At 42.4% G+C, this 24855-nt stretch overlaps 1 protein-coding gene and 1 pseudogene across 3 annotated transcripts in view; one reads left to right on the forward strand and one right to left on the reverse strand.

Moving 5' to 3' along the window:
- PLCB1 (phospholipase C beta 1) overlaps positions 1-10214 on the reverse strand; it is a 694978-nt gene extending 684764 nt beyond the window's left edge. For all 3 annotated transcript variants that reach the window (XM_045980928.1, XM_045980930.1, XM_045980929.1), the window contains exon 1: positions 9731-10214. In XM_045980928.1, the coding sequence (XP_045836884.1) occupies positions 9731-9829 (99 nt within the window). In that variant the 5' untranslated portion in view covers positions 9830-10214. The remainder of the gene's footprint in view (positions 1-9730) is intronic.
- A 2589-nt stretch (positions 10215-12803) lies between these two features.
- On the forward strand, positions 12804-12990 carry LOC123927311 (annotated as a pseudogene).
- Positions 12991-24855: the final 11865 nt, after the last annotated feature.

The raw sequence follows: 24855 nt of genomic DNA on the forward strand, positions 1-24855 counted from the left end.
CCATGTGTCTATATTGAACGACAGATACAGAACATTTGTAGAGTGCAGAACATACTGGCCTCTGTGCCTCAAAGTCGCAGTGAAGCTTTCCTATGTTCCCATGTAACGTGATGTAGACAAAAGTGGATTTTGCATATACACCATAAAAATAACTGCCAAATATAAAAATATATAAAAATATACAATAAAATATATAAAATATATATAAATATATAATATAATATATATAATATATATTTAAAAATATAAAATATAGTTTTTGTAAATATAAAAATAATACTGGCCAAAAGATGTAAGTTTGTAGGGATCTAAACCCCATTTGTATGAATCCTAAAATCTGGGAGATTCTTTGGAAAAGTCAAGTTATCTTTTTCAACCAGGATTGATCTGGATTCTATTGAAAGTCTTTTACTACTGAAAGGGTTCTGTTTGGAGATAGCATGGTAGCCAGGAAAGAGCCCAGAACGTAACCAGACTTCATTTTAAATTTAACCAACCAGTTGTATGTCCTTGGGCAAGTCACAACTCCTTAGCCTCAGTTTGCTTCTATGTAAAATGGGAATAATGCTTGCCCTTTTCCTACCACTCAAGGTGGTCCTGAGGACTGAATGGGAGAGAATATAAATAAATAACAGTGCTTTATAACTAAAAGTGCCTGTTATTAGGACTCAGTCTCGAGGTATTGAACTCCAAAGGCAGCATTTTGGCAAAACTCCATGTTACTCACATGTAATATTGAAGGAGAAAACTACACGGTACAGACATGGTGATCGCACCTAAGGACTGAAAACCATGAAGTCTTAGAACCATAAAAGGCCTATCAGGCAGGGGTTAGTGAAGAAAACAGAAATCTCTCTGGAAATTTTGAATATAAAAGGATTTAATTACAGGTTATTACGCATTTGACAAAATCACAAGGACTGGTGACTCAGGAGTCAGGCTGGGCATCCCCGAATGACCCCAGAACACCACAGCACTGACCCTTGAGAAGAGCCATTGCCTCCAGAACATTCGGAAGAGGTAAGGAATCCAGAAGGAACTCATCGAGTCAAAGCCACACCAGCTTAGCTAAAGACGATGGAAGAGTCATCTGAGAAGAGTCAGCACCCTCTTGCCGTTGCCTCTTTACACCCAGGGTCCCACTGAAGAATAGTAGAGAAGGTAATGCTTCTTCCTGCAACTCTCACGTATCTATGGAAATGAGCCCAAGAAGGCAGCAAGATGGCCTCTCTCACACCTCCGCCCTCCACATCTCCTGTGAGTGCATCTCATTCTACTGGAACTTAATTTACAGCCAGAATATTAGAGGCCTATAGAGAGGCTGGTGAATGTAGCTTTAGATTTCCAGACTTTGCATTTTGTTTTGTTTTGTTTTGTTTTAAGATTTTATTTATTTATTTATTTGACAGAGAGAGATCACACGTAGGCAGAAAGGCAGGCAGAGAGAAACGGGTAAGCAGGCTCCCTGCTGAGCAGAGAGCCCGATGTGGCACATGATCCCAGAACCCTGAGATCGTGACCTAAGCTGAAGGCAGATGCTTAACCCACTGAGCCACCCAGGCGCCCCTGGACTCTGCATTTTGAAAAGCCCCACAAAGAGGATGTGAAAATTGGTGCTACGTGAGACTCAATCATACCTGAGACACAACACCTGAGAAAAGCTCCATGCTTCATGTCCTTCCTTTTTTTTTTTTTTTTTAAATCTATTACCCCACTGGTTGCTTTGTTCTGTGGTCTTCCATCTCTTTTTGAGTTCATACGGCCTCTTCTATAAAATGAATCAAATTAACTTTCTCTTACCTAACTTTTAAACAAGCTCCCAAGAAAATCTGATTTTTTAACACCAAAATAATCTCTTAATCTTTTAGGTATCAATGTTATAAACTGATACCCCTCACCATGACGGATTTAGGGAAAATGGTTTTCTTTGCTAATAATCCATTTTCCCTGAACCTGCTCTTAAAACTTTAATGCAATAAAAACAAAACATAAAGCAAATATCATGAACTAAAAGAGCCCCTGAAATGAAAAACAGATGTGGGATGCTTTTGTTCTGTTTTAATACTGAGTATTTTTTCTTCTTTTATATAATAGTCTCTTTCCTCATTTATGACTATTAAGGTTCATGATAAATGTACAGATTTAGCGAGCAACAATTAAGACACAGACCCAAGCATTTTTTCAGGATGCCAATTAAAGGTAAAATTTCCAAAAATTGAAATTAACCTGTGAAAAAGATAATAAAATCAAGTAACAGAACTTAAAGCGATCAGAGGGGAATAAGAACTCTTAAAGAATCTAGCCATTTTTACATGATATTTCAGTTAGCCTGTTACAAAACTTGATGGCTTCCTTAAAATCTCATGTGTAACTGAGCTCAGGGATATGTCGCCAGTTCCCTTCCCGACTCATACACAGGAGCACGGCTTAGATTGGAACATCAGACATGGCATAGATGGGGAAAGGGAAGAATTATGAAATCTGCCTGAGCAGATGGAATTTATGACATGATTTGAAAAGGCTGCATGAACCTAAAATCAGCTTGGGTAACAGGAGAGCCAACATTTTCAGTCACCAAGGATGTGTTATTTAGGTGAGACCCATAGCATTAGTCAACAATTCACAATCAATCCCATTCCATTTTCAGCTGGCACTCCTTGTTCATGATAACATGAACCAATCGTGATAAAGAAACATTTAACCACGGGTTACCAAGTTCGATGTAAAAAAGGAAAATGTTCCTGTTCCATGTAAACATCATCGCAGGTAAATATACTTTGAAGCTATTTGTTGATAGGCTGAACTTTCAAGGGAAGTATTCAAGATATGCTAATAGCCAGAGCAAATTATCCTCATGCACCACAGGTAGGAATATCAAAGTCAGGCAAGATAAGAGAGAAAATCTAGAAGAGAGAAAGTGATCCCACAAACAGCACTCTGCTGGTCTGCTTTCCTGTGCCCGTAATAGCCTGTAGGCAATACATTTCCTTGCTAAATTACTAATTTTCTTTAACTATTTCCTCCTTTGGGGCATTTACACCTGCTTCCCTTCCCAGGCTTTACCTTAGGACAGATAAGGACCTGCCATCTGAACAGAAGGTAAGTCACTTTTGTTGTTATTGTTCAAAAGGGTTTATTCAGCAGTTATAAAAATATGCTTTTGGCTGAAGAGGGTTTGTTTTTGTTTTCACTGGAAATTTTTAAAATAGGGGGTTTTTTAGATCAAAAAACAGGCAAAGCAAAAAAAAAAAAAAAAAACAAAAAACAAAACAAAACAAAAAAAAAAAAAAACAGGCAAAGCCAATCTATGGTTTTAAGTCAGGATGACTGTCCGCCCCGGAAAGCGGTGTAGGGACGGGAAGGGAGCACCTGGGGCCAGCAGCGTTGTTCTTGATCTGAGGCTGCTTACCAGAGGTGTTCGTTTTGTGAAAACGAATCCAGGGGGACAGAAGATTTTTTGCTTTTACGGCATGCATGTTACGCTCTGATAAAAAGCTTAAAATAGATTTATTTGACTAGCTTTTGGAAAAGTTAATACTTCTACACTTGAAGTAATTACTATCAATGAGAAATCCACAAAAGCTCTTTGGACATCAAAAATGGACATATCTGGGCACATATGAATGGCTTTTAGAGGGCACCTGCCAGTTTTCCAGTCTAAAATCTGCCTCTCATTCCATGGGGGCCCCCATCCGGATCCACCACCTACCAGCCAGAGCTGTTTCTTCCCTGTTTCCCATAACCTTTCCAAAGCGAGCACTGTTGAATGCCCATCTCCTGAACTCTTTCCCTCTGCTCCCTCATGAATCTTGTCTGGGTCATCCATCATTCTGCTGCCATCATTTTGGAAACTGTAACTGCAGATTTTACATAATGCAAATATTCTAACTAAGCTTTTGTGTATGATGCTGGGTAGTACACCGCACCTTGCCTGTTACCTGTTTTAACTGATTTTGTTTGTGGGAGAGGGGTGGTGGACAGGGAGGAGGGTGCTACTTGCTTCAAATCCATGGGGCATTAGGGAAATCCAAACCTTTGAGCTTCCTCAGCCTTCTCCTCAAACAACTTAGCCAGACACAATTAGAGCTTTTGAGTTAGACCGTGCTTGTAAGACAGAAAGTACAGAGATTATTTTTATATATATCTTAAACATATATATACATTCTTATTAAATTACAAGAGTTTTGTGTAATTGTTTCTTCCTTCCATATAACACATGTATATATTAAGAATTTAAGTATAAATAAAACTGTTGGATGTTTTTTAAACTGATTTGCTTTAAAAAAAATGAAAATAAACAACTTGCTTTAAAGAAAATGTATCTATATAAAATGCTTTTTATATAGATTCACTTCCTCTGAAACACCTGAATTTTTTTTAAAAGGATAAAAATCCGATTTTTTTCTTTTTCAAATTATAAAATATGAAAATCAAAGCACACATTAAAGGGAACAGAAGGGGGCGCCTGGGTGGCTCAGTCGGTTTGGCGTCTGCCTTCAGCTCAGGTCATGATCTCAGGGTCCTGGAATCAAGCCCCCATTGGGCCCCCCTGCTCAGCGGGCAGCCTGCTTCTCCCTCTCTCTGTGCCTGCTGCTCTGCCTACTTGTGCTCTCTCTCTCTGTGTCAAATAAAGAAATAAAACCTTTAAAAAAGTAAATAAATAAAAATAAAGGGAACCAAAGGACGGTCTGGATCTTCCCACTGATAGAGTAAAAGAGTCATCTAACATACACAGCCACTATGACAAAATTCATGGCCCTCTGCCTACTGGGGGGATGATGATTTTTTTTTAATTAGTTCTTTTTTTTATCTCTCTCTTTTTTTTTAAAGATTTTATTTATTTATTTGACAGACAGAGATCACAAGTAGGCAGAGGGGCAGCCAGAGAGAGAGAGAGAGGAAGGGAAGCAGGCTCCCTGCTGAGCAGAGAGGCCGATGTGGGGCTTGATCCCAGGACCCCGGGATCATGACCCGAGCCAAAGGCAGAGGCTTTAACCCACTGAGCCACTCAGGTGCCCCTGGGGGGATGAGGATTTTTAAAACTGTGTTTTATTAAAGGTTTCCTTAATGTGTGTGTCAGGCACTACACAAAAATTGCCATGTGCCTCCCCTCATTTAACCTTAAGCAGCTGTAGCGTGCAGCAGGCAATATTACAATCCTCACATCACAGATGAGGACTCTGAGGCTGGGGTGCATCAAGTAACTTACAGTGAGATTGGAATGTGGAGGGCAAAAGTAGAGAGAAAGAAGGAACAAACAAATGAGAAGCCTTCCATGCCCTAGAGGTTGTGGAACAAGGAGACAGGGTCCCGGGAGCTTACACAGGGGCAAATCAGAGGCTGGGAGGGCCTACTGTATGGTTCCTAGCCTTCCTCTTTTCCTCCGCAGAATTTCCAGCACAGAGCAACGCCAAACACCAGGAGAGAGGGGGGCCAGACTCACAATCTCTCCAGCTCCGTAACTGCGATGCAGAAGGGAACTCCCCTCCACTGTCCATCTCACCAGAATTCTCCCACAATGTCCACAGCCCGTTACACCCACCTCCCCGACAGGGGCTCAGAATATACAAATGCAAAATAAAAGCTGCATCCTTTGATATCCTTGATAAAACAGGTAACCAAGATAGGTCAGTCCTGGATACGCTGACCAAGTTCTGGAGGACAAGGTTTGGCCTTGATGTTCTGACTGCACACGCTCTTACTACTTGTGCAAACACTGAACTAATTCTATGTGCCCCACAGACCCTGGGGACCCTCAGCCCTCCTCATGATGAGGCCAAAGAAAGACCAGTGCCTGGTCCTGGTGCAAGAGGGTGTTCTCCGGGACCCTGCTCCCGCTCCATCGCCCACCTACTGTCTGTCGTGACTGGTTAGTGCCTATGTCAAAGTTTTTGACTACTGCTCTCAGAGCACCCACAGCCATGATGCTGGCAGATAGCCAACAGATTACACAGGGCAGGGCACCTGCTAGTGGACATCTTCCATTCCACATGGTGGTCAGAAAGACAGGATGCGTGATTATGGTCTTTTAACCACTCAAGGAACAAGGGATAATCTCTCCACAATTCTAAATAGCCCCATACCCATCATTTTCACATGTATTATTATGCTTTCTAATGGGCTATTGAGAATCGGTTTTATGTGTTTGCTCATCTTTCTTAAGAAAGCAGAGAGCAGGGTTCTACAGGGTTTAAGGGAGAGCAGATATTGGGGTGCCTGCGTGGCTCAGTGGGTTAAGCCTCTGCCTCCGGCTCAGGTCATGATCTCAGGGTCCCGTCAGGTTCTCTGCTCAGCAGGGAGCCTGCTTCCACACACACCCCCGGGGCTCCCCCCTCTGCCTGCCTCTCTGCCTGCTTGTCATCTCTCTCTCCATATAATAAATAAATAAAATCTTTTTAAAAAAAAAGGGGGAGACCAGATATTTAAGAGATTTTAAAATTATTTCCAGCATTTACTTTTCCTCTAGACAAGCAGGTGGGGGGATGCACCCTTGGGGTGGGTGGGGGGTGAGGGGGTGGGAGGGCAGCGGGTATTTCCCAAAGTCAGAGCCCAAAGGAAAAAGTACAGCAGTCTCCCCTGCTCAAAGACACACTAGACGGTCTCTCAAAAATCTTCTAGCTTCTTTCCCTTCCTAACCGTCCCACCGGAAGCAGGCGACAAGGCTGCAAATTTTTCATTTCATAGAGGAAATTCAAAAGACATGTATGAATGGGAGTTAAGCCAGCCTAGGCATCAGAGACACTTCATAAAATATGCCATAAAATCTAAAAAATTGTCCACGATTTTGTCATTGAGGTCCTTCTACCTCCTAGATGGAAAGATGATGACTGGATGAATTTCTTAACAAGCAACCATAGAGATAAAATTAAAATCACAAACTAGCAAAAATTGACACAAGCTGACAAAATCACAAGAGCTTGCTATCATATGCTTTAAGTTACTTCAAGACCTTATCTCTGTGGTTTCAATGTGTGGTTCCCCCAGACGGCCAGCCTCAGTGGCTCTCAAGATCCTAGGTGCCAAGAGGGTTTGCAGAAATGCAGAGTCTCAGGCCCCACCTCAGACCTCTCTGAATCAGAAACTGAGGGTGGAACTCAGCCATGGAGTGTCACCAAGCCCCGTCTGATGTTTCTTTTCTGAGGCATGCCCAAGTGTGAGACGTGCTACTTTATCCTAGTGGCTACTGCCAACCATTATATGTAAAATAGGTTAAAAAAAAAAAGAAGAAGAAGACGCATTTTCACAGTCTTGCACAAGTGGCAATAAAGATTCAGAAAATTTAAGTGATTAACCTGAAGTGACCCCGCTGACTGGCAAGAGAACCAGCTGGTAAACTCAAGTCTTTGGACTGAAGATCTAGTCCTCTTGTCTTCATCACACACTATCATTAAGATGCAACACAATGAGCCAGGTCACGTAAACTGGCTTGATTTTGGAAGGGCAAATATGAACCAGAATCCACGTTCAATTGCGAACTTAAGCCACCTGTATCCACCTGAGGAGAATATGAGGGGACCTCAGAAACTCTGGTCTCCTCTTGGTTCACAGATCATCATGGAGACAGAGCCAAGGAACTTGTAGGAGAGTTCATCATACTCCAGACAACTTGACTCCTGAGTGCAGTCTAGGTTCTCCTCGGTAGAAGATCTGAGGCTCCCGCTCCTTAGTGCCTAGTCCTTCCTGTAGGGTCTCCCAGGAAACTCACTGTTGCAATGCTCAGAGGGAATGGCCCTCACCTTCTTCAGGCAGTGTCTCACCACTGGCCTCTCCCTTCCTCTCACTGCATCACTCCTCATCTCTATATGATCTGTGTTCTCGGTCATTTTTCTGTCTCCTCCACCTATCATGTAAGGTCTGTAACGCAGAGACTCTGTCTACATTTGTCACCACACCATGAGCTAGGATAGGGCCTGGCATTAGCAGGTTGGGAAAAAATACCCATGCCATGAATGCATATAATAAAAACCATCTACTGGGATGTATCAAAATGCGTTCCACAGAAAAGCCTCATTTTCAAAGTGGATGCTGCCTATCTTCTTCCCAATAAGACATTCTGGACCATTGTTTAAAATCATCTCTGTGAATAAATCCAAAGCTTATGGTGAAATACCCTTTTATATCCTGTTAAGTCTCTCTCTCTCCCTTCTTGCCCTTACCCTCTTGCTCATCACATCAGCGCTCTATTCGAGACTTCTAGATGGGCAAGACGGTTTTGTTGCTGAACTGCATTTTCTTTTTCACTGTTGTTTTTCCCTCACACAAACAAAGCATTTAATCTGTGTCTGAACTTATTGTTTAGATTCTATTTCATTTACGAAAACATCCGGTCTTGCAGTGGGACGGAAGAAGAGAAGTGTCCTCAGTAAAAGATGTATGTTTGCATCCTAGCCTACAGCATTTAATAATTGGCATTAGCTTTCAAGGAAGCTGTGGCTCATACTCCAAGTTCCGTTTGCTCTTCCAACTGGACAAAATATAGACACAGACTCACTCAGCTAAGTAATTGGATTCGCTACCTGGAATATTTAAATTGTTTTCAGACACTGGAAAATGGCTTAAGAAGATTAAAGAAAAATACCCTGGAGGATAACAGGCTATAATTTACTAGGTGGAAAATCTTTTCAGCAAGAAGAACACCTTATTCTCCTATAATTCCTCCTGTTTAAGAGATGTCTTCGTCATTTGGACCTAAATTTCTCTAGATCCTGACAGCTCAGGTTGACCCCAGTGGGTTGTTCTGATCAAATCTTTTGAATGATACCCGGGACATATAAATTGATACAATAATGTCCTCCATCTGAAGATACCCATGTTTTCAGTAAGATTATTAATATAAGTGTTTGAAGGCAATGGGGGGTGTCACTTGAAGTTCTGGGGTCCGGGGCTCATATGAAACCCTGGAGATCCGGGTCTGGGCTAAGCTCTGTCCCACTTGGCAAAAGACGTACATAAATAGTGGGGGAAAGTTTTGCCAGGTCTGTTCCAAGTTGGAGGCTCCAGCCAGCTCAATTCCAAAAAAAAACAAAAAAAACAAAAAAACTAGCCCTCCCCATTTGCCCGCAGGCCCACTGAGCACTCCCAGACCCCTCAGTGCTCCCCTTTCTGCCCTCTAGTCCTCCTCAGTTGTGTCCTCACGGGCCCTTCTCAAGGCCCCTCACTCCCGAGCTAGGCGCTGAAGTTTGGCACCAGCGACCACCTGTCGGCTGGACCGCTGGTTCTCCGCCGCGTGGGCTCCCATAAGAGCGCCAAGAGGGTTTGCAGTCACTGAACAGTTTCGGACTTCGAGGCCGTACCTTCTTGAGAAGGGGCAAAAGAGGTAATGGGGGGTGCGTCTGCGGGCGGAGAGGGGCGCGCCTTGGTCACACCCCAGCGCTCTCCAGCTGGTCCCAACTTCACACTTTCCAAACTCTCAGGACCGTCGCCCGGCAAAGCCTTCCCTCCTGCTACACTGGCCCCAAAGACAGAAGACCCTCTGGGAGCGCCTACCAGACCCGGCCAGGAGGCAACTCCTGAACCCGCGGAGTCCAGGAGCGCGCGCGAAGCCGCTGCTCTCTGCCAGCCGCCTCGGCAGCGGCCACCCCGCGCGCCCCGAGGCCGCCCGGGCCAGATCCCGAGCGCCCATTGCATAACGCGCCCCTCGCCCCACCCCCACGCAACCCGCCCCGCCGCCGGCCCCGTGCCCCGCGCCCCCGCCCCCGCCGGCGCCCCCAGTCCGCCGCCCCCGACTTACATCATCCCACTTGACGAATTTGATGCCCTTCTTGAGGCTGTCGGACACGCACACGGGCTTGAGTTGCAAAGCGTGCACTCCGGGCTGAGCCCCGGCCATCTGGGCTCATCGGGGCTCCGGGCGGCCCGGGCGAGCGCGGCAGCGACGGGGCTCTGGGCGCGGGCTTCTTTCTCGGCTCGCGAGGCGCTCGACTCTGCTCCCCCGCCGGCTTCCCCCGGCCTCCCGGCCTCCGCACCTCCTCCGGCGCGGCTTAGCAGGCGGGGCGCGCGGGGGCCAAGCGCCGGGCCATGCCCCGGGCGGGACGCGGAGTCGGGCGCCCGCGGTGGCTGCGGAGCCTCGGAGGGCGAAGGGAAGCCGAGCCGGGCTGCCGAGGCTGCCAGCTACCGCCGGGTACTGCTCCTCCTCCGCCGCCGCCTCGAAGCGTACCATTCAGCACATCCTCTATACACAGAGGGAGAGCGCGAGTGACACACGCTCAGCGCCCCCCCACCACCCGCTCCTTCCCCTCCTCCCTCCTCCTCCCGCCCCGCTTCCCCGCCACCCTAGCTGGCTCGGTCCCTCCTTCCCCCGCCGGCTTCCAGCCCAACTTTGCGCGCTGGGTCAGGCGCCGGGAAGCGGGGACGCAGCGGCACCTCCCGGCTCCTCGGCCCCACTGCAGCCAACGCCTGCGCCGCCCGCGCGCCCTCTGAGCATGCCCCATGCCCCGGTTGCAGGGGTGCCCGGGGTGCCCACGAGCCGCGCGTTCCCTGGGGCTTTCCGGGCAACTTGCTCCTGAACCTGGAATGTCTTTGGATCCAAACTGGCTGGGGAAAGGGAGACGTCGGGAGGGATCAGAGAAGCAACCCCTGGCTGGAGCTCTCCAGCTCCGGCCACAACCCAGCTCTTTGCAAAGACAATTATTATTTATTGGTAGAGAAGAGAGCAGTTGACAGGCGGCGTGAGAGCTCTTTGGGAAAACCTTGTGGCGCCTGAGAGTTTGCAGCGCGCTGATCTTGAAAGCGGGGGCATGCGGTCGTGCTTTTGAGAAAGAAAGCCCATCCTAGGAGAAACAATGGTTTTGTTTCCCACGAAGACAGAAGGCCCCTCTCCTCTCCACGTGGTGTGTGTGTGTGTGTGTGTGTGTGTGTGTGTGTGTGTGTTTGAGAGACAGGGACAGACAGACAGGAGACAGAGACAAAGAAGAGAGCTGTCTTACGGATGAAAACTTGCTCATTTAGTAACATGAGTTTAAGAATGTCCACATCCAACAAACATTTCTTGTTTCTTAAAAAAGAAAGAGAGAGAAACTCCACCAGAATAGGTAAAATTTAAGGTTGATAATACCAATGTTTGAGACGATATAGAGCAACTGGAACTCTCATCCATTGCTGGAGAGAGTATAAAATGGTAAAGCCATTTTGGAACAGTTTCTTATAAAAAGTTAAACACGTACTTATCATAAAACCCAGGACTTTCCCAAGAGAGATGAAAACATATGTTCACACAGACCTATGTAACAGTGTTCGTGGATTTCTTCATCATAGCCCAAATTGGAAACTACATATGCCAATCGACAGGTTTAAGGGGAAAACAAACAATGGAATGCCCAAACAATGGAATACTATTTAGCAATACAAAGGAATGGGTGTGTACCACAAGGAAGCGCAAGCTTTAAACCTACTAGATGAAGCTAGATATTATACTTCATGATTCCATTAGAGGAATCCTAGAATAAGCAAATTAGCCTATATTGGCAGAAAGCAGGTCATTAGTTGCTTGTGGCCAGGAATGGGCAGGGATTGACGGAGAAGGAGCACCAGGGAACTTTGGGGAGTGTTGGAAATGTTCTATAGCATGCAGGTACATATTTGTCAAAATTCACAGAACTAAAATTATTATATTTTATCATAAATAAAATTTATCTCAATAAAACTGATTTTCCTTTTAAAACAAGAAACAGTACATGAACTAAGAAAGAATGAGAGAAATCTTTCTTTCTCTTAAGTATTTGTTCTCTCTGTCCTCTACCCCTAAGGCTTTCCAGGACCAGTGTTTATAAACTAAGTAAAAACATTACCAAAACTCCAATGGGGAAATTTGCTTATTAAATAATGAATTCAAAAAATATACTACATATTGCTACATAGTAGGCAATTATAGAATCACCAGGGATAACCTGCTGAACATGACCCCTGACTCCTGCTCTTCTGCAGGGAGGTGGGAGCAGGGGCAGGAAGCTCACCTTGTCCTTGGAAGCCACTTGCTAGAGAGAATCCCTGTAAAGACTGACTTGTTTCATCTGGATCACATGTCTCTAAACTAAAACCTAAATAAAACTCTCCATAGACCTTCTAACCAACAGCCCTGGCTTGCCAGTTACCTTGCAAAAGGCACCAGTCATGATCCCAAGTTGCTTTTCCTTACTTTAGAAGATACAGCAAGACTTCCTCCAGGGTCCCTGGCCTTCTCAATTGTCCTTACAGTGGATCCCATCAGAGCGGTTCTTTTGTCTTTCCTATTCTGTCTTTTCTCTTTGTTTTTTTCTTTCCTCTTGTAATCTTTCCATTATCTACGGGAAGGATTCTTGATAAAATAGGCTTTATCCACTAGAGTGTCTTAGGAAGGCAAGACAGACAAGAGAGGTGTCTTCTAGAAGAGGAATTTGGAGGATTAAAGATGGGCTGTAGCCAAACGAAAAGATAGACCTAGCTTCTGTGCTGCCTTCCTTGTTCTCCATGCCCCTTTCTGTATCCGCAGACTTTGCCATGTGACCTTGCAGTTTTCAACTAGATGTCTATGACTTATCCACCCCATTAATGTTAGACTGTGGCACTTGCTTTGGCCAATAGGATGTTAGGAGATGTGATATGAGCAAAGACTTGAAATACGCTTTTGAGGTTGGGCTTTCCCCCTTGGGTTTCTTGTCATTGCCATGACATAAACACATCTCAAGGGTCCATATGGGACAGACCAAGGCCTCATCTCCAGCTTGGAGGACGATTCGACAGAACCCATGCAACTTTGCCAAAACACGGCCAACCTACAGACTTGTGAACATGACAATAGATGCTCATTGCTGAATGTTACTGAGCTAAGCTTTGCGCAGTGGCAGTATCGTAGCCAATGAGGTTTATCCGAGGCGCGATTATTGTTAATTGAATGTCACTGAGCTAAAGGGTCATTTGTTAGATATGATTATGGTAGCAATAGCTGGTTGAGTCATTCATATTGTATTCTTGTTCCTTCCCACCTGTTGTTGTGAATGTGTGTATAAGAAGGAGAATCACGCTGTAGAATTCTGAAGAGTGTTGGTCTTTCAAGACAAACATGGGCTCCCAGAAATTCCCATGCCCACAAGAGGATGCAGTTTGATCCAGGAAGTCTACGAGATAAATCTCTTCAACATGTACAATGAGGCTTGAGACAGGTTGGTTCAACCCCCTCATTTCCCACATCTGGGTAAGCATACAAAGCATACAAGGCACCTGTCCTTCCGGATGGTAGGGACACTCTCTCCCCTGAGGACACCCTTGAAGGCCAGAGAGTGCCTCATCTGCTCAGAGGGGCTGTGGCAAAACTACCTCCCCCCAACCCTCATCACGTGTATCCTCAGTGGGGAGCAAGTGGGAGAAGCCAGAACCCCACCCCACCCCCGACAGCATGAGGACCCTCGTCCCTTCTCTGGGGCTGAGGGGCTTTCTCCCAGGGCTACATCAGGGGTTCCCATCGGTACCCAGATGTGGAGGTCTGGGGTGCAGGGATTTTTGTCATACAGAGGGACCTGTAGGGACATCCAAAATTGTGTGAGCCAGGCCTATGATCCATCAAATTCAGTGTTCCATTCTGTCTTTAAAACAATAGATAGTTCTGTATGGGGTTTTGTTTCTGTTTTTTTGTGAGAGCACAGAATTGCCCTCCAGAATGTCAGCGTCGGGGAGTTGGCAAAGCTAACCTTTATTGGGTACTTAGTATAGGCTAGAGAACCAAGCTAAGCAATTCCCAGACACTCAGTACATAACACTTACTATTCAATAGCACCCTCCCACCCTCTTTTTCTTGTAAGCAAACCTGTATTTGATTCAGATGCTTGAGAAAGGTGGCTCCATCCTCTTCCCAGGGAATAAACTATTATTGGTCTATTCGTCTTAACCAGTTATAGAATCCCATTCTCCTTTGTCTTTGAATGGTTTAGGAGATGATTAAGAGACCCAAATCTGGCCAATGAATTAAAAAGATAGGGCTGTAGGGAAGCATTTCTCTCCCCGAAACTCTCTCTCTCTTGCAGGACATTGTTGTGTAAAGAGGGTGGCCAAGCAGAAATACGCAAATATGGCCCTTCCTGAGCTCCTTAATTCTTTCATCATTTCTAGATTTCCTGATAAGTGAGGTAATAAGTGTCTTTATTGCTTAAGCCATATTGTTATTCCCAGATGATCTGGTGGACAATATTATTATTCCCCATTTACTAACTGGGAAGTTGAGTCTTGGAGGGATGAATTAACCTGGTCAAGGTCACACAAATTAGAAGTGAGACTGAGACCAAAGAACACTGACTTTAGAACTTGCCCCTTCGTCGCCATGCTAGTCACTTCTAGAACCTACAACTCAGATCTGAGCAATTTCTCCCTGCTTTCAACTACAATATGATATAAATATTTCCAATTTCCCTAGAAAACTATGGTGTGTCACCCAAGTCTCTTATAATTCACTTCTGGCCTGTCATCATGGGCAGAACAGGTGTTTTAATTTGAACAGACATACTTTCTAGCAGCCAGTTCTACCAACTGCTAGCTGTGTGACCCTGGGAAAGTCTCTTACCCGCTGGAATATTTCCATCATTGTAGTTCCATACAGTAGCCTAATATGGTAATGGGCAAAGAATGGTGGTGACCCAAGCTTACTCTGTTCCGTACACTGTTATAAGGGCCGTCACACTTTTAGTTCCTTAATCCTCACATGAACCCATCACCTGGATTATTATTCTTATCTCTATTGTATAGTGGAGAAAACTGAGTCAGACAAGGGTTAAATGTTAGTCCACGATTTTTCAGCTGGTATTGGAGGAACCAGAATTCAAAGCCAGACAGTTTGGCTCCAAGCCAGTACATGGACTCACCACACTGTGCTATGAAATCATGTGGGTGATTTTCTGTTGCACGGTGCTAATCGGTGGTAGTTAATGCATTTATGACTATTCCAAAAGTGTACTCTTTTGCCTTTATGTGCCTTAGAATAACTTTTTATGAACAGTATTCAAAGACAACAGCCTAATTCTGGAGTCTGAGATCTCGTCAACTTCTTTTTGCTTGCATTGGTTCTCTAAACTTCAATTATACCCATTTTTATCTCTAACCTGCTGGAATTCAAAAGCTCTTTTCCATTATGAATAAATGAGTTCTAATTGCATATAAGCATCAGATTCCTCTAACTCTACCCTTTCTGGAATAACAGAGAGATATGAAGAAAAACTTCCCAGAACCAGCTTTAAAATAACTACATCTGGGTTACGTTAAATAGTCTTTGGCAAATGAAACCCTCCCTGTGTGCTGCTCTATACCCTTTCCCTGCCTAACTGTCTGTAACGAAGACGACCCCCATGGTGACCTTGGGAGCCATGTGTTGAAGAAGGCAGAGCCTGTGTTAGCCTGGGTCCCTGGTTGGTGGCAGGGTGAAGGTCACCCTGATGAGTGGCTCACCTGCTCAGTACAGTTATGTGAACCAGAATACGCTTTCAGAGTACGTAAGCTGAGAAGTAAATATCATTAGTATCATTAGTATCGTATTTATAGTTCACATCAATATGAGATAAGGTTTGTACATCTTGGATGGAACATGCATCATGATGAAATTGCCAAGTTCTGACTCAGTGAGATCTGTTATCAAGTAAAACACTGAGATAGGCAGAGGATCAAAAGAAACTTAAAATTATCACCAGCACATGGGGGAAAAAAAAAACACAAAACCCTATACTTTTTTCTTCCCTGGAGGCTCTTATTTGAACCCTTTCTTAATAGCACAATGCATTTTGTCTACATTCTATCACACAAAAGAAAAAAGCTTTCAGATTGATTTAGTTATGTTACAAAAATGGTGGGATTTTTTTTTCTTTTAGAAAAACAAGAAAAATGACCTGATGTTCATTTAAGCTCCATTTTATCCTTCATGTAAAGCAAAAGCTTTCATTGAAATCTGGCTGATCGCCTTAAACACCATTTTGAAAAAAATGAATTTGGAATTCAGTTCCAAAAATGTTTAAAGAGAGACACTCCCAGCAGACTCTGGCTTTCACAGAAAATGCAGGCGAGGGAGTGAAGACCACAGAAGCAAAGCCTCAGGACATATTGGAAGCATTGAAGAAAGACTTCTTCACCTCACCCTTCATCCCTCCTGCCATCGTCAGACCCTCCGAAGTGTCAAGATACAATTTTCAAGAGCCAGTTTATCTTCCAGACATGTATCTGCACTGTTCTATAAAAATAAACGTCAGCACACCCATAATCCTCTCTCACTTCAAATATAACCACCAAGCTTTGAGTCTCTAGTGATATCTCGACAGAATTTAAAGGAGATTTCTTTTTACTTTTGAGCTTTTGAACACAATGAATGGATTCACACTTTGGGGGAAAAAAATCCTTTGGCCTATTGACTGGTTTCAGGTAATAATCCTTTTCCTGATTCGAGTTAAATGTTGTACCTCTTCTTGTTATAGAAAGATTTCAGTCACCATTTACTAATCCAAAATATGGAGTCCTCTGTATCAGCCCTTGTCGTTTTCCGGGTCTTTTAACAAACAACGACATGGCTTTATTTCCAGTCGGGTCTTTTTTTTGTCTGGCATTCTCTCATTTCACTGTCATTGCCCCACCTTAGCAATCTAAGAGCAAACTCTTTGGTTATAACTATTTGTATTATTATTTAAAAACATACGAAGGCAGTGAGGGAAATTTTCTTTTCTAAAAGGCTCTTCAGAGAGGTTCAAGTTGTCCATCCAGTATCCATTCTCCCAGAGCCCATTAGCAATAGGACTCTGTTGATTAGAAACCTCCAGAGTTCCGTAGGGGGAAATTTGCAACTGGCCCCATTACACAGCTCTGGCAAGAGGACGGCAGGGGAGTAGGGTGGGGGGGGGGGGTGAGGGGAAGGGGACTAGGAGAAACGAAAGAACGAGGTAGACCCTCCAGATCGATCAGATGGTAGCAGGTTTAAAAAGCAAAGGAACTTATTCAAGTCATGTCCTGGTGGCAGTAGGAGAAGGAGATCCATCAGAACCTTAAAAATTTATATAGAGGCCTTGCCTTGGTCCAGTCACATGTGTGGTCCAGGTTTCCTCAACAACACCTTAACTCTCCAGGCTACATCTTTGAAAATGGCTCCTACTGTGGGAATGATTGGCAGAACATATATTCTGGAACAGGAGAGGGAGTGAGGAGATTCTGATTGCCTGGTCCAGCTCGTGGGTCAATCCATGGTCATGTCCTCTTGATGACCTCCTCCAACAGACGTCAATTTAATTTGGAATAGAAATGTGCTCTATTCACCTTCCCTCCTTCCACCTTCCTCCTTCTTGGCGATGTAATGGCCACTTGATGGCCAAAGAGCCAGCCAGAAGCTGACCTTCAGAATGGAAGACAGAAGATAGACTGGTAGAGCAGAAAGAATTCCTTAGATCTCCAAACCATCACATTACCCTGGTCATCTAGATTTTAAATGAGAAGGAAAAAAAAAAGAAGTCTCTACCTTGTTTAAGTCCTTATAATTTGGGGGTTTTCAGCCCAGGCAGCCACAACTGACCCTAAGTGACAGAGAAGCAAACACCAAATGCTCTGGTGGCTTCTAGTGTTATTGTTTTGCTCTACATCAGTCTCCAAATGCCTTCGAATGCTCTGCACTAGCAGGTTAGGAAAAACGTCTTTGTTTTTTTCCATGTATTTCCCCAGGGTTTTTGTTCCTGAAGAAATTGCTGGTTCTCAGTCATTCCACCAATTCAAGATCAGCACAGAAACACTGGGTTTCATAGAAAAGAATTGTACTCAAAGTATTTGTGAGGGTAAGTAATGAGTAGCATAGTGATGCATTTTATTAAAAGTAAGCCCCAATGCTACAGTAGCTGCTACATAATTAGAGATAGTTGTCACTATGTAAGTCAAGCTACGATGATTTACAGAGACTGTGAAGTTTTGCTTTCTCTTACTTGAAAACCATCTTTTACATTAATGTTGACATTATAATATTCTAGGGAACTGACAGAACAAGGGCTTGACAATTTCATTTTTCATCGAACTAAACAGCATGACTCAAAGGGAAGAAATACACTCCAGTTCCCTTCCAGTTTTAAAGGCTGAAATAAATAAATAATCCCCCATCATTGTTGACCAGACTTTATAATGCCAAACTGAATCGTATAGATAAAGAATAATGTTGAGCTGGGATTTTGTATTCACAAAAAAAGTGCCAGGTTCACACCTCATGGCAGATAAAAAAAAAATTGAATCAATTTGTACATATGTATGTTAGGTAGATTAAGATATTTTATAAATATATATGCATTTCCCTACTGTATATTACCTCCATTGGTACATATTAAATATCAGGCTCCCATATACAGATATGTACAAAGAGCAGAGAACAGCTAAGCCAAGCAACAGATGGCAGTGATTATGTTACAAATTAAAAAAGAAAAATAACTTGGAAAACGGTTTACATAAAATTGCAGCAAAAAAATTTTCAATATGAAGATGCAGAAACACCCCCTATTCTTGACTGCAAAGAAAAAGAATGAAAATGCTTTAAAAACAAGTTCTCGCTTTTGTTTTGGGGAGTGGTTAAAAAAGAAAAATTAAGTTGCAAATAAACACAAGGGAGAGAACCTCCCCCGCTGGAACAAATTATAGTCTGTTATTAGAGCTATGTTGCCACTGATTCTTCCAAAGGCTGAAACAATGTAATTCTAATCTTACCCAGTGAAGATAATCATCTCCCCTGTTACCTATTCAAAATAATTTATTAGGAAGAATATCATCTTTAGTTATAGGTCAGGGATGGGCATCCCTGTAAAGATCAGAGAGTAAGTATTTTACGTTTTGCTGTTCATATGGTCCTTTATCACAACTTCTCAACTCCACCATTGCAGACTGAAAACAGCTGTAGACAGTGTGTAAATGAAAGAGTGTGCCTGTATCCCAATAAAACTTTTTTTTTAAGATTGATTGATTGATTGATTGATTTGAACGAGAGCACACGCCCACCGGCGGGGTGGGATGAGTGCTAAGTGGCAGAGGCCAGGACAGGCAAAGAGAAAAGAATCTCAAGCAAACTCTCTGATAAGCATAGAGCCTGAGGCATGGCTGGATCTCACAACCCAGAAATCATGACCTGAACCAAGAACCAGACGCTGAACCAAATGGGCCACCCAGGCACCCCTAAAAGACTATTTTCAAAAGCAAGCGGAAGCCTGGACTGGCCTAATAGATTGCAGTTTGCAAACTCCTGTTGTACAGGAACAAGTAAGCTCCAGATTTCTTGAAACTCTCTCAAAGTAACTGAGCAAAAGGGCATCTGAGTGGCTCAGTTGGTTAAGCATCAGACTCTTGATCCCCAGCTCAGGTCTTGATCTCAGGGTTGTGAGTTCAAGCCCGGCATTGTGGAGCCTACCTGAAAGAAGGAAGGAAGGAAGGAAGGAAAAAAGAAAGGAAGAAAAATGATGGAGGAAAGGAAGGAAGGAAAGAAAGAAAGAAAAAGGAGGGAGGGAAGGAAGGATGGATGGAAGGAAGGAAGAGAGAGGGAAAGGAAAGGAAGAGAGAAAAGAAGAAAAAAGAAATGAGCATTTATTGCCTCATAAGTGTATCATTTCTTTATTTCTTGTGGCAAGGAATGCATAACATTAATTCGAAAAGGGTATGCTATAAAGAGTAAGCCTACATGATACAACAGATTTGAAGCAGGGTATGTTTTATATATGAAGTCAAGCTACTGTCTGTCTAGGTGAATGCAAGTGAATATAAAATTTTGGCCCATAACAACCCAGTAGCAGCAAACACTGCGTGGCAACAGCAAAATTCACAATAAAGAAAAATCTAAGGAAATCATCTTGCAAAATACATAAGATAATGTTTGGTGTATCTAATTCATAACTATTCAAATTAATCTTTCCTATAACCATGTGGGAAATGTGGTTATTAAAATAGCATTTCTCATTAGCATTTCTTGTATAAATGAAATATGAAACTGCATCAATCATATGTAGATAATAAGCTAACTCTCATTAAATATAGTTAAGATATGTTCTCTGGGGTTTCTCTTCAACTCCATACTTGTCCCAAGAAAACATGGTCACTCAAAAGGCGTTAATTGAGTTCCTACTGTGTGGTGGGCAAACTTTTAAACTATACAACTAGTTTTCTCTCTTTTATGCCAACATATGAAATCTAGGAATTTGTAAGTGGGAGGTTTATGGTGCCATTTATCACCTTGCTACTCAATCTGTGGTCCCCAGATGAGCATCCCTGGGGAGCTTGTTAGAGATACAGAATCTTGGGCCCCATCTCAGATCTGCTGTATCAGAGGATGCATGAGCCAAAAAGCCAAGGGCTGGGTGCACACACTGGAGTTGGAAAGCACCTATGTAGTATATTAGAACCACAATCAAGTAAGTGCTTCTCCAAAGACCTGGAGTCCTGGTTCCAACTTCCTTGGGACCAATTTCTTATCAAAGAGTAGCTTGGCATTGAGGCTACTCTAACTCTTTTAGTTTATAAAATAATCATAGAGCCTTCCAAGCATATATCATAAACCTCATCTCCTGAGATGTATATTCTTTCCAAGAATAGCTGAAGCCAACTCTGTATAATGGAGTAACACGCTAAGTTTTGATGGATTGTCGAAGTTGGGCAAAAAGAATCCACGTTGACTCTCCACTCCATGGATAACATACCAGTCAGCCAGTTACCCACGTTAGGATATGCTTCTGTGTGCTCTGGTGGAAAGTTATGATTGAACCACATGAGAAAGCTAACATGCTACTTAATGTCCATACCCAGAAAATTCATTTGTCTCCATGCCTTTTCTCTTTCTCATCCCTGAATGTTGGGAGAATTGATTTTTGTCCTCATGGTACAATGACCAAGGTTACTCAGAAAAAGGGCATTACATGATTCTAAGTTGCTCATACCTGATACTTGAATTTTTAAGTACTGAGATCATCTATTCACATTATTATTTATCTCCTTTGAATGTATTTAATTTTCAATCCCTCATTTAGTTCAAAGACTTTTGTAAATTTTGATGAGACCAAGTATCGTCTTGGTTCCTTTTGGGATGCATATAATTGTAGTAATGAAGTATATCCTATACCTGTATATTTGTTTCTTTTTTTAAGAATTTATTTATTTATTTGAGAGAGAGAGAATGAGAGAGAGAGCATGAGAAAGGAGAGGGTCAGAGGGAGAAGCAGATTCCCCACTGAGCAGGGAGCCCAATGTGGGACTCGATCCCAGGACTCCAAGATCATGACCTGAGCTGAAGGCAGTCGCTTAACCAACTGAGCCACCCAGGCACCCTGTATATTTGTTTTTTATTCCAGAGGAAGGGGCAGAAGGTGACAGTTGGTCACTGCTTTCTTGTTGTTCAGCCTTAGCTGAAAGTTGCTTGACAGGTTTGGGTTCTCAAGAATGTGAGATTAAATCTACACATAAAAATTAGAGAAATAGCTGTAGTACTCACACAGGAAAAATAGGTTTCACATCTAGAAAATAGTGGCTGGTGATAGTAATGACATCAGTGCGTGCCTGGGGGCAGTGTATGTGCGTACACGTGCTCCCCCTAAACTGTTTATTGGGTAAATATTTGTCTATATTTTTCAGGACATTGAATCAATAAGAATCAATAAGAACAATGTCATAGCTACATTTAGGTTTTATGATCACCCAATTATACAAACACTTAATATTTTTTTTATAATTTTTTTTAATATTTTATTTATTTGACAGAAATCACAGCTAGGCAGAGAGACAGGCAGAGAGAGAGGAGGAAGCAGGCTCCCCGCGGAGCAGAGAGCCCGATGTGGGGCTCGATCCCAGGACCCCGGGATCATGACCTGAGCTGAAGGCAGAGGCTTTAACCCACTGAGCCACCCAGGCGCCCCACAAACACTTAATATTTAAGTGCCAAATAAATCTACAGGCTTCTTATAAAGAGAAGCAGCCTCCTGTCCCAACCCTATCCAATTTCCCTCTCTCCAGATATAAGTACTTTCCAGTTATTCTACCTGATTATTTTGGCATTCAGTTTCATGTCATTAAATGATATATTTAGCTTACTACTTAATGATTTATTCTGTTCACTATCTGTTAATTTCTCAATATGCAAGATGAGGAACTTGCTCTTCGTTGGCATCTTTTCCCCATCTTTCTCATGCCCTTCTTATCCCACCACGGGTGTAGATGTATCTTCATTTTGTTTAGCTTTTATTTCATAATTACATTGTATTCATGTATATATATATATATATATACACACACACACACATCACACCTACATGTCTATGCATATGTACATGTAGAAATATAGCACATATATATTGTAATAATGCATGATTACATTGTGTGTATATATACATATGTGTATGTATGTATATGTGTGTGTGTATACACTATTCATAACTAAGTCATGCAGCTGTCATGATTACCTTTCATTCCTGTACACTTTTATTCTCAATGCCTTTTTAATCATTTGATTAGCTTGTAGTTACCACTAGCTTCAACAGATAGAGTCTGAGTTGTTCAAAGCTTCTGTGATATGCATAAGCACACCTAATAGTCTCTCAATCTCTTCTTCTTGAAGAAGTCTTCCGCTGGGACCATCACTCATTGGAACTCTCAATTCTTGTCTTCCTCATTTTTGCTTAACCCTTTTGATTTTAAGGATTTTATCTTTAGGTAGTTTCCTGTCAGTGTGTTAGGGATATAAATTATTTGAGAGTTGACATGTATAAAAATGTTTTTACTCTGCCCTTTACGATTAATTGACATTTTGGCTCAACAGAAACATTCTAGTTGAGAAATCATTTTGTCTTAGAATTTAGAGGGCTTTTTCCCATTGTCTCTCTTTTTTTTTAAAGATTTTATTTATTTATTTAATAGAGATTACAAGTAGTCAGAGAGGCAGACAAAGAGAGAGGAGGAAGCAGGTTCACCGCCGAGCAGAGTCCAATGCAAGGCTCAATCCCAGGACCCTGAGACCATGACCTGAGCCAAAGGCAGAGGCTTCAACCCACTGAGCCACCCAGAAACCCCTCCCATTGTCTTTTTGCTGTCAGTATTGCTTTAGAGAAATCTGACTTCCTGTCTTGATCCTCCATGCAAAAAGATTTCTTTGTTTCCTCTCTGGAAATCTGTTGAATCTTCTTTTTGTCCCCAGTGGTCTGGATTTCCATGAATTTTGGACTATGGGTTATTTTTATTCACTATAATGGGCATTTATTGGGGTCTTTTAATTTCAAAAATTGTGGGAAAATATTCCCGAATTCTGGGACGTGTTCTAAAATTACTTCATTGATTACTTCCCCTTTTGAAATTCTCTCTTTCTGGAACACCTCCTGTATTAGATATTGGACCTTCTGGAACATTCCTCTGATTTTCTTATCTTTTCCTTCCTGTCCTCACGTCTTTGTCTTTTTGCTGTACTTTCTGTGCCATCTTCTCAGTTACACTTCCAACCCTTCTGTTTCGGTTTTCCTCTCTACTGTCATGTATTTAATTTTGAAGAGCTCTTTTTTGTTCTCTGAATGATCATTTTTATAGCATTTCTGGCTCATATCCAATTCTCTCCATAATGATAATTTATTTTTAAAGTCTCCTTCTAATGGCTAGTCTTTGTTCCCACCTGTTTGCTTTCTCCTGCTTGTTTTACCTCTATTTTTCATATCAGACACTTTCCACAGATATGTGGTGACCTTTGGTTGCTAGTTTATTTTAAAGAGTTGGAGCAAGGGAAAAAGCTGATTGAAAGCTCTGAGTACATGGGCAGAGCTTACAAAGTCTGGCTCATACTGTAAAATGATCAGACTGGGCTGTTTCTTTGAGTAATTTCAATATCATATCTAGTCTTTTCTCTCATAATTGTCAGTTTTCCCAGCAAAGATTCCCCCACAGGTTAGGATATCAGCATATTTTAAAATAAGTGTGACTTCTAGCTATTGTTATTTTTTAAAAGCTTAGGAAATATTTACTTTAGGCACATGACCTCCTGTGTAACTATAGTAATCATATGAGATAAATGACATTATTATCTGCAACTTAAAGGTGAGTAAATGAGGTTTAGGGAAATGGATCGCTTCCTTCTCAATGTCATATAGTGAGTACTATGGGATTCAGGATTCGAATCCAAAACAGCTTTCTCCAATACAGGTTTAACAATGTTATTTTAGAATGCTATAAATGTCTCAGTTAATTAAATATATGAATTCCACGAGCAGGAGGTTACAATAGATAATCAGTAAGATTGGGTAAATATAAGCCAAACAGAGCTCTGAAACCAAAGCGCGGCCCAAGACTTTCATCTCCACAGGTAGCATGCAGATTTGCACAGGCCGGTGGGTCCACAAACAGTTCAGCCCACTGCAGAGAATGAAAACTTGAAACAAGAATTCAGATTAGAGCTTCGGAAGGCAAACCACTGGGTTAGCTTATATATAACTCTCTATGTGTGCTCTCTCTGTTAACTGACATTTTAAAACCCGATGATAACATTGCAAGAAAGATTATTTTTCTACTGCATGATTATTTGAAAAGCTGTTGTCTACTCTGAATACATTACTCTAACTTGTAACTCCAAACACTTTCTGAAGGGTAACTGTGGCTAGGTAGCTCCTTCAGCTGTATTCGGAAGTATCTAAAACCATCGGTGGGGCTATAGTCACCGGTTTTGTTTTTGTTTTTTTAATTGAGATATAATTGGCATAAAACATATTGGTTTCAGATGTACAACATAATGATTTGATATCGGTGTATATTGCAAAATGATCACAAATCTAGTTCCCATCCTTTGCCACACATAGTTATAATTTTTTCTTCTGATGAGAACTTTCAAATATACAATTATTATTATTTACAATATACAATATACAGTAATATTAACCATAGTCACCAGGC

Source organism: Meles meles, chromosome 16 (assembly GCF_922984935.1).
Source record: "Meles meles chromosome 16, mMelMel3.1 paternal haplotype, whole genome shotgun sequence".
NCBI lineage: Eukaryota > Metazoa > Chordata > Mammalia > Carnivora > Mustelidae > Meles > Meles meles.